At 39.0% G+C, this 11285-nt stretch overlaps 1 protein-coding gene across 1 annotated transcript in view; it reads right to left on the bottom strand.

Annotated features, from left to right (window-relative positions):
* ATP10B (ATPase, class V, type 10B) overlaps positions 1-11285 on the bottom strand; it is a 49603-nt gene that overhangs the window by 17672 nt on the left and 20646 nt on the right. Inside the window, 4 exon segments of the mRNA XM_009083024.1 lie at positions 2774-3009; positions 3846-4098; positions 5197-5324; positions 7740-7871. Of these exon segments, the coding sequence (XP_009081272.1) occupies positions 2774-3009; positions 3846-4098; positions 5197-5324; positions 7740-7871 (749 nt within the window).

An 11285-nucleotide genomic window follows, 5' to 3' on the forward strand; every position in this document is an offset into this window, starting at 1 on the left:
CCAAACTACTTAACAATGTCACTTACCTACAATTGAATTTGATGTAGGGCTATGGGAGTATTTCTTTTAATGGAAATTTCATGTTAGCAGAATTTGGTTTGGATTTAATTCAGGGCCATATTTAACAAGGACTTCCAAATCTAAAAGACAACTTCCCATGAGCCAACAGTTTTGGATGCCTTCTTTAAGGAACTGCCAAAGTTATTTAGCTGCTTTCTAGTTCATCTCAGCTATTACCCTCTCCTCATTCAATCTGGCACAGTTTTCCCAAGTTCCGTAAACATGCAAGAGAAGTCACTCAGCCACCATCACTGCTGTGCTGAGCTGAATCTTGGAACTCTTGCTTGGTGAAGTAACTAGTGGTTCTTAAACCATCCTAATAATTGCAAATAAATCTACTGCTCATTTTGCAGCTCAATTGAAATCCAAAGCTGGAACAAGGCTGTTGCAGAAGGCTTTGATTCTTCTGGCTCAGTGTTTCCATGTTTTTTGTTTCACATACAGGGAAGTGTTCAAAGTACAGATGGCGGTCCTTCCTCTAGCAAACTAACGCATGCTGAGGATAATCCTGATTTTTTAGTTATTTTCCTGGGCCTCTTAAAATGAATCTGGCTGAAAAGTTAAAGATGTCATTCTTTAGAAACCCTTTCACAATACTGCACTGCAGCAGTGTCTGTGCCGATACTGTGCTTAGTACGCACAGCATTCCCAAAGAGTTTAACTGGACAATTCCAATGGATAACACATACGTGCAGACACAACTGTCCAAACAGTTATGTTGAGAATTCTATTACATTCAAAGTATGAAAGGTTAGAATCTCACTGACTGTTTGCCCAATTATTCATTCAATTTCTTCAGGCATTGCAACAATTAGAATGAACATCACAAATACCAAATTATTACATACGGACCTCAGCCTCTAGTTCATGGAAAAAAAGGGACAATGCACTAGTGGATATTTCACTTTAGCAGCAATCTTCTGAACTCAAAATTTTCCTTTGGCAAAATTGAAAGTTGTCAGGTCAGTTATGGCCTCAGAGACAGGTTTTCAAAAATAATAATAATAATAAAATCAGATTTTTTTTTCTCATTTCCTTTTTCACATTCAGTGAAAACAGGATTGATGTGAATTTCCAGTCTGATGGAATTTCAGAAGATAAAAACATTCTGACAAACAAGTCTGCTCATCAACTAGCCTGAACATATATAAAAAAGCACAACCAATAAAAAAAGAAAACAAAATAAAACAGCACTAATGATGATGATCAGTTAAATTTACCACCTTTTCAATGTTAGTAATTTCATTAGTGAAAATGTTGAGGCTATAAAATGGCTAGTGCCATTCAGTTTTTAAGATTTCCTCATTAACTTGATAGCATTTATTCTACTTGATGGCATTAAAGCCTGATGACAATAGGACAATGGAAATCTTCATGCAAAGCTTCTAATAGCAAGGCACTTATTGGAACTACTAAATCTAGAATGAAATGTGCTGTCACTATCTTAATTCATAAAAACACCTGAAGGTAGAGACAGTAAATGTTAATTCTCTATCTTGTTCCATTGTTGAATGATGGATTTTTCTTAAGGACCTTTGACTGCTGACATACACAGCAGTCCCACGACTACAATCTTTATACATGGAGTACTCAGGATGCTCCAGATTTGTAGCAAAGTGCCAATGCATCAGACGAGGTGATATAAGTTCCAAAGGGCAGGAAACATAGAGACACATAAAAATTTATTTTTCCTATTTTATTATTAGGGAATTGGCTTGCCTGGTAAAGAAGGATACTACTATGCATCATTTAAAGAACATCAGCATGTAGGAGAGCCTTTAGGCAATACCTAAGTGTCTCCGTTTTTACTACATCTTCATATTTGTCATAGAGGTTAAACGATTTATCCAGATAGAGTGACACCTATGAGCAGCTAAGGCTGGTTATTTCCATGACAGCAACTTAATCTTCCTCTGTGAAGGAGATATTTGATACTGGTTCCTCAGATAGTGCTTTTACAGTGGGGGGGAAAAAAAAAAAGCTTATTTGCAGAAGAAAATGAAGAGGCCTGGTGGTAAAAAATGTAATTGGGAAATATACTGGCAAGAAATTTCTCTATCACACTTCAAAAGTCACAACCTATAAGAGGTTCTCAAAAGTCATGACTCACGGGTCCTTAAGAATCCATGGAGATGTTCTTAACCTCTCATGAGGACCGAGCTGGAAAAGGCAAGGATAACAACTGACAAACTCCTATATTCCCAGAACAGGAGTACTCACTGGTATCTACTATGACAGAGGAACTGAATGAGGTAAGTAGGCTCTTATAATGAGCAACAACTGCAGCATATGAAGTTCTGAGAATTCTGTATTTATTAGATCATTATTTCTTTTAAAATCAAGATTTGGAAGGGTTTTCCAGGCCTTTAATTTTAATTGGAATTCTAATTTTGAAAGTGCTCAACCTTCTCTTAGACTTCACAAAAGCCTTGTCTGACATGTCTGTTAAAAAACCTTTAAAGAAGAACAGAACAGTCTGGCTTTAATTAGGTTGTGTTATATTTTAGGAAGTTTCGGATCTAAAATTCAGCAGAGTCTGCTCCCCCCTGACTGCAGCCTGCATGCTCTAATCCAGGACCTCAGTGCTTTGTCTCCCCCTTCCCTCTCTTAGCTCCAACAGGGCTTGGATTTCTCCTGTCTACCTGTTGTCTTTCCATCACAAAATGCAACAGAAAAGATAACTTATGTGTTAGCTCAGTCTGTTGGTACTCACAATGGTGCTGCTGAATGCCACTTGAGACTGGTTGCTGTCACGACGACCGACTGACCTGTGCCTTGTATGCCCCTGAAAATGAGCCCTAGCACTTTGGCACCTTCTTAAAGGTCTCAAGGTACTATGTGCATAAGTGGCTGGTCTCTCAATATTGATGCGAGGCAGACTGAACTGCTGAAGTTTTGCAAAGTCCTCATCATCCAAATCCAGCTCTTTGTGAGTTTCCAGGCGCCTTGCTGCAAAAGAGAAAATCAAACCTTACCTCTTTCTTGAAACTGAAACAAACAAAACCAAAGCCAAAACACCTCAAAAGCCAGCACCAGAAGAACTTCACTGTCCACTGCAGTTTATGGCAACTCCTACTGTTTATTATTGCAAGAAAAAAAATGCATTTTCAAAGCCATCAGTTATTTTTATGGACTTCTGCTAATGCTTGGCCTCTTCAGCTGCATTTTGCAGTTGAGTGGCACAGGAGAGTGAAATATTCTAATTCACAAATTTTTAGCCACAGAACACAAACATCTTTTTGGCAGCAGCTTGCCAACTTAATAAAATCATTTGCACTATGTAGAGTGAGAAAGTAGCCACCAAGAATGGGCCTTAATCAACCCCCCCAAATTCAGAGCACCAAATGCCAAGAGACTGCAGCCAGAGTTGACTCAAGGAAATGGGTTGCTGTGCCTTTCATATCACACAGAAGTCTACGATAAAGACTCTTGGACCCACTGAGTTTAATTACTAAAATCAGTTTGTGAGCATATAAAAGGTGAGCTGGTGTTCATTTAGAAATGAAGGAGAAAATGTTCTCTTCATATGCTCCAGTGGGTATTGAATGCAGGGCAAAGACTGAGGTGTCTACAGAGGGATCTAGAAAACCTTTCCCATCTGACTTCTGAATTATTATATCACCTGCACTTTCATGAATCTCCATAACTGGAGTCCCTCACAAAGTGGAGAGAAAGGCACAAAGCTTTGCATTCAGACAGAGGGCTCAGTAGGTCTAAATATTACAATTTAAATTAATAATATTTAGCTGCTCAGAGAGAAAAAAGTATGAAAAAGCATCTCTCACCATTTTCCTGATGGGAGAACTCAATTCCATTGACACTACAGCGTCGGAATACCATTTTGTTTTCTGTTAGTGTCCCAGTTTTGTCTGAAAATAGATACTGGATTTGTCCGAGATCTTCAGTGATGTTTAGGGCACGGCACTGTATGGGCAAATCTGCTGCTTCATCGTACAGGTCAATATCATTGTGAATTAAGAAGACTTGGCCCAATTTGACCAACTCAATGGACACATAAAGAGAAATGGGGATTAAAATCTGAAAGAGAGTTTAAATTCTCTGTGAGAGGTGAGACAAGTCTTACTGCTTTCTGTCAGCAATGTCCTGGACAGATATACCAACTATTTCCAAAGAAACAATTCTTTCTAGAGACTGATGAATAATAGTTCAGGGGAGAAAAAAAATCCTGCACATGATAGCAATGCATAAACAGGTACAATTAGTGGCAAATGTAAGACAAAACTCCTAGAATACCAAATTCAATGATGGATCTTTCATAGGATTCCCTTACAAACCATGTTTTCTGGACACAGGACTATGCTTGCTGTTCGGAAACAGGCTAACTGTTCATGTAAAAAAAAATCACAATCAATTGCTTTGCACACACTTCCCACCCACGAGCTTCCTTGCCCTGAAGTAACAATGAATTCTTAAGATGCACAAATATTCAGTTTCAGTAATGAATGCTAACCCCCAAAGGAATCTCTGAGCGGCTCAGAAAGTTATCTTCACATTTCATTCATATTAAAGAAATTCTGTCCACTTAAATCTCAGCAGTGACACCAAGAAATCTGAAAAGTTAATGTGATTTTTTTTCCCTTCACCCCATAAAATATTCTCCTCCAATTAGGCTTAACCAGACTCAGGTATATAAACTTCCTACTTCTAATTTCGCTTCCTTCCTAGACCAGCTGACCCATACCTAGTTATTATTCTCCATTGGCAAAACCAACAGTTTTTGTTGCACTGTTTTCCTGAGGTGTTAAGTGGCATTCTTATTTTGGAATTCTGGATATAGGCAGAAGAAAAGGAAAAAGTTGACATTTGGATGTAAACATCCTCTTTATTGCACATGCTAGAAATTCTGGAGTTAAAGATATAAAACCTGTCTTTGCTATCTATATCCTTGTGGGGTTTCAACAACATGAAAGAAAAATCTGCAGTTAGAAAGAAAAAAAAAAAAAAAAGATACATTATTTCACACTTGGATGACTTGAAACACTCCTAGCAATATTTTCAAATAGGATTAAGAAGGTACTGCACAGCTATTAGTTGATATTAATTGTTCATTAGTGATTATACTCAATTTTTAATACATTATTCCTTGGAGGTAACAGAGAGGTTTTTGTCTTTTACCTGCAACAGGATTATCATTGTCAAGAACATGTAGAAACCAGCAAGAACTGGAGGTAGAAAATTGCCATTCCCATATGGGACATCATAAGGTGGATGCTCTGAGAAGTTTCCAGTCCAAATGCTATGCCCTGTAGGAATAGGAATGACATACAATATTGCAATAGGATGAGCAGTAAGGTGATTGACAAAGCTTCTGAAACGTGCAGATATGGAATGCTATGATAATTAAACAGAAAGAACATTTCCAAAGCTACAGTCCCCGAGCGATGCCACAGATCTTTTGGAGAATGCAAAGCACATGCAGAGCTCTGTAGCATGTGCACATAATTGATACACTGGCGAGAAATAAGGAGTCAGGGATACTTTCATTCACCTCTCCTTCAGCAGGTGTCCTCCAGGGCTCTTAGCTCTGCACAGATCTTTCCTCATTCTATGTGGAGGACTCCATCTCTACCACCTATCTATAAAAATCCGTAGTGCTGAATTCTCCCGTTCCTCTTTATAACAGAAAGAAACCTTAGAACCTTTATATAGACTAACTGAAATATTCTTATCCTTCCTGATCATTCTTGATTTCAATCTGTCTTTGTTAGAGTTGACAAACCTCCTATAATTCAGTCTGGGCAACTCATTTTTACATTCCCTTCAATGAAGTCATATCCCGAACTGCTTATTCTTGTGTCTTAGATACCAGTAGATATTATTGTACTGCTACAACAGAGCCTCTGTGCCAGGACCTAGCAACATCCCATCATGAATACTTTACCACTTTTCATACTGCTCTTATAGAAAAAAACTGTGCTGAAGGAGGTCACTAAATTTACAGCACCAGAAACTTCGCACAGAGCTAGGGCAAACAATTTGATTTCTCTCACTGCATCATTGCTCCAGATGCCAAAAACCTCTGTTTGTTCACTTCGCATATCCAGCTCTGATAAAACTTCCATTAGCACCAGTTAAGTAAGCAATTGTTTAGCAGCATCTGCCTACTAAAATGCTGCCAAGGATATTCAAATTATTTCAGCAATGCTCTCTGGCTGCTAGAGACCACAATCACATCTGAGCAAGGACAACTGTGCTCTACAAGCCACTTCTTGCCCCAATATATCACTGTGTGCAAGAAAAATCCTGATAACTGATCCATCAGTGATATTTTTTCCTAGAGTGCTACATTTAGACAAGGTTGCCAAGCAAGAACTCATGGTAGACCCTCGGGACATTTTGGATAGATGAAAGCTAATGGACTTGTTACTGTTTTACGTGTTTCACTTAGACTATGAACATCTTATTTTTATTTTTCTTTAACCTGAGCAGATAAATTGGTTTTTTAAGTGCTGATTTTTTTCACCTGAAACTACTTTAAAACTTAAATTGAAGGACTTTATTACTCAAGGGCCCCCACACACTAGACAAAGATAAGTCTCTAAATCTACATGACAGCAGCTAGGGACAGCAAAAATAAAGTCTCTCTCTCTCACACAGAGCTCAGTTGTCAAACTGAAATCCCATTTCAGTGCCAAAAAAGCCCACTGCAACATGAAGCAGTAAAATTAAAGAAGTGATTAAGTCAGTTCAATTGTTCATCTGTTTTGGATACTTCCAATGGTATTACACTGATGACTGGCTGGTGTGTCACATCACGAGCCTCCAGGGCAGGTGCAGGAAGATTTGGGACAACCACAGGATTTGACTTTGTCGCTAAATCAGAGCAGGAGCACTAAGCAAGTTACCACTGAGACGAAATCGATTAAAAAGAAAAGGGGCTCATGGGAACTCCTGTTATCTCTTTAAAGCAGTGACCCATTCAAAAGTCAGTGGACTTATAGTTTGGTCCTTTCCCAGGAATTATGAGATCCTATTAATTCTGGCTTGCCTGGGGCAGATTGCAATCAGAGCTGGAAAGCAAGCAGGTGCTTACACGCAGCGAAGGTGATGCTTTAGAGATTAGCAATCTAGTCAAATCTAGTCAGCTAACCCTGGTTACAATATTCACGTGTGCTCACCTGCATGGACCACAGAAAAATGTAGGCTATTCCTGCCTAAATTATTCCACCTCACAGCCTGCTGTGAAGGGGCTTTTGAGAAGGAAGGTAGCTGTGGAGACTGTAAAGCTGATGAATTAGCCATGGGCTCTAAACTGTGTAGTTCTAACATCCCTCCTGAACATATTAGAGGAAGATGGTACTGAAATGAAGGTAAAAACATCATTTTTCTTTTCCTGTTATACACAAGAAACAAACACACACCCAGGAAGGTCTCAGCTGGTAAGTACTGATTCCTACAATGCAGTGATGAAAGGATTTCAGTTAATTGCTTTCCACATGTTTTACCGTAGTGGAGATGGGTCTTACCAGAGATGCTTATAGCCATGGATGAGTTTTCTTCCATCTGAATTCCTTAGATTTGCCATTATAACTCAAGTATTTGAAAGACCAAGAAGCCCAAGGGCCCCAGGAGCATTCAGCTCTAGGTCTCATTCATGTCTATCAGATCAATTTTAACCACCATTTAGAAGAAAGCAATGAAACAGAAGATTTTCATACCTACAGCTCCAACAAGGCACATCACAAACAGGAGTCCCACACATAAGAAAATATCCATATTCAGCCGTCGCTCTATCCTACTGCGCTTGTAACGAGGACCATTGTTATTTAGCATGGCCTTAGTTTCATGACCTTCAAAACACAAGTGAATATCATCATGTTTATGTAATATTTTGTAGCTTTTAAAAAGTATTTCTCTCATAAGATGAGAGCAGGATGCTCATGACTAATGTTAATTTGATAATAGTTTCATTCAGTAATTTTATTGCTCATCTTCTCATTTGACTGAAGAGCAAAATATGTCAGAGACTAAATCTAGGGGTTACAAAAGACCTCCATTACATTGCAGATTTCAGCTGTCATATACATTTTACTGTCCCAATGATAGCAGATTCAGTAGGATCACAAGGTTTATATAAATATTCAAAAGCCAAACTCAAGAATAAAAGGAAAATGAACAATTTTTGTATTTTACAAACAACTTGCTTAGGTGCTATACAGACTCCTGAAACTTACATTTGAATATTTTTCAGCAGCTATTTAAAAGCCACTAGACACATTTCATGTATTAACTTAAATGAAATTCAACAAGTCAGATCCTGCAGCGAAAGACACTAATTTTATTTAGCTTTTTGCTATGTGGTTGTAAAGTGCTAACAAATCAGTAGGATGAGAAATAAAAAAAAAAAAAATCCTTAAACTTACTGAATTAGAATTGAGCTGGTACATTGGTAATGGAAAAAGAGGGGTGCAGTAAGAAGTCAAGAAGCAGAAATTGCTTTTTCAATTCTATTAATATCATCTAAACTGTGTCTCCACAATTGGGATATCTGGACACCATCTGTTGCTATACTACATGGTATATTCTATATTCATTTCTACAGTCCTTTTCCCTGAAATTACAGACCCTGCAGACTTCTATTTAGTTTTCATTTGTATATGTATGATGTGTGTGAGAGGGACTGCTTTCCAAGCTGCCTTTCAGCTTTCTCTAGGGAAGTGATTTATACCAGAAACTGGAAGGTATGTGCGATTCAATCACACCTGCTAGATTCGTTCCAGGTTTACATCACCAGTTATTAATTGAGGAAGAGAGCAAGAGAGAAAATTACTCTCCAGCCTTATGTTCAGGACATTCACCCAAGAGCTGGGGCTCCTGACTTCCTGTTCCAATGAATATGTAATTATTTACACAACCTGGAGCTGTGTCAGTGGGATCAGCTTATACTACCAATGCTCCTTCCTGTCCAGCTCATGTCTATGTACATATCCACTCGTTCCACAGAGCAGCTATTCAGGGTACAGCTTGTGAAGCAGGAGATGTATGTTCACTCCCATACAGGCAGAACTGAGAAAAACCCCCATGTCTTTCCTTCAGTGAATAAATGCCCCAACCACCAAGCTACACAGAAGAGGAGGGTACTGCTGCTTGCAGTGCTGTTCCTCCAGCAGCTGTGCCAATCGTGTTCCTCGCTTTTCTTTTATGTCAGGCTTAATAGAATGTTTTGTGTTGAAAACAAAACAAGACCAAACCCTCTAATCCTTCCCAGAAAACTCTCAAGGAAATATTGATGATGTGAAGAGGTTTCTTTCCAAATATCAGTTCTACCATTCCCTTCCACTTCAGTTGACCATCAGGAAAAGGACACTTCTGTAATACAGAGATCACCTTGCAAGAAACAGAAAATCAGAAATATGAGGAATAAACTAATTTGTTCTCCTCTAATCCTCACAGTTTCCTATGCTCTCCAACACAGCACCTCACCTACCACCCCACTAGTACCTCGTCTTTCTATTTCAAGATGCTGAGGGGCTTATCTAAAACTTCATTCTGGTATTTTATTATTTTAAAAACATATAATTCTTCCTGCTGTCCCTAGCACAATGGGCAAACTACATTGGCTCTTGCTCTGTAATGAGTTTTTTGTGCTTTAGTGCTATTGCTTTGTGTAGAACCATTTGGGTAGCCATGAAAAGTATAACCATCCTCAGGTCAGATGAGAACTGCACAGGCCAAGCAATTGCACTAAGTGATGGCTGTACTCTTCACAAAGGCTTCCATTAGAAAGAAAGTTTGAGAAGTAATAGAGTTATAAAAATGGAAAATGTTCCATCTCACTATGTGACTGATTTCGATTGTTCAGAAAAGGTCACAGACCATGATTAAAAGCCGGATTATAATCAATGTCAAAGAACCCTAGAAATGAAGTTGGTACTGACTCAAGCCAGTCTAATTTTAGGAAAAAAAGAATAAACTTTTATACTGGCATTAACAATAAGATGGCAGCTGGAAATTAAATTGAAGACTTACTCGGATCAAAGACAGCATACCTTGGGAACAACTTTAAAACTCCAATCTTTGCTACTAGCAGCTTAAGCATCATAAACAGAGATCCACATTAGGATCTGTGCTGGTGGTCAAAGGAACATACTGGGAAACTCAACTAAGCAGAAGGAAAATAGGAATAGCAACAGGAGAAGGGAAGACAAGTTACTCCAATTCAATGATCCCTACTGAGATTTTTATGTAATAGCTACTTTAAAAAAAAAAAAAAAAGAGGGCTGAGTTTGGCTCTGACTCTCCTCTGTTTGGTAGGCACCACCCTTACATGCAGTGCTCAGAGAGACAGGCTGTGAAAGACCATTTGAGAGAAAGCTACCTTGAAAACATATAGGAGCTATAGATAGTTAGAGTCTACTTCTACAGCAGTGAAATAAACTCCTCACTGCTGATTAGACATAACCAGGTGTGCTGGTTTGAGCTGAAGTGGAGACAACTTTCTTCACGGTATGGGGCTATGTTTAGGATTTGTGCAGGACACAGGGTTGATAATGCAGAGATGTTTCTGTTATTGCTGAGCAGAATTTACACAGAGTCAAGGCCTTTGCTGCTTTCCGTACTGCCACACTGGCAAGGAAGTTGGGGATGCATGGGAGATTGGGAGGAGACACAGCTGGGACAGGTGACCCAAACTGACCAAAGGGATGTTCCATACCATATGACATCATGCTCAGTATGTAAGGTAGGAGGAAGAAGGAGGAAGGGGGGACATCTGGAGTGATGGTGTTTGTCTTCCCAAGGAACTGTTACATGTGATGGTCCCTGCTCTCCTGAAGATAACGTTGGAAGCAGTGAACTAATTCCTTGTTTTGCTTTGTTTGTGTGCACAGCTTTTGCTTTCTCTATTAAACTGTCTTTATCTCAACCCATGAGCTTTTCTAGCTTTTACCCTTCTGGTTCTCTCCCCCATCCCATTGGTGGGGGAGTGTGTGAGCAGCTGCTTGGTTCTTGGTTGATAGTTGGGGTTAAGCCACAAAACCAGGTGATATAAATCTACTGGAAAGATAAAAATAGCCATTGGGATTAATTGTTGTGTTTAAATTGACTTTTATTTAATCTCCAAATAGGAGGGCAGCTGATACTCTATCTGAAGCAGAAGGGGGTACAGCTGGCAAAGCCAATGATAAATCATGCTTACTCAGTAAAAGCAGTTTTAACACTCCAAAGGTAAAAGATGCTGAGAAACAGATGAGCTGACCCACTGC

The sequence above is a fragment of the Acanthisitta chloris genome, unplaced genomic scaffold (assembly GCF_000695815.1).
Source record: "Acanthisitta chloris isolate BGI_N310 unplaced genomic scaffold, ASM69581v1 scaffold16469, whole genome shotgun sequence".
NCBI classification, from domain to species: domain Eukaryota; kingdom Metazoa; phylum Chordata; class Aves; order Passeriformes; family Acanthisittidae; genus Acanthisitta; species Acanthisitta chloris.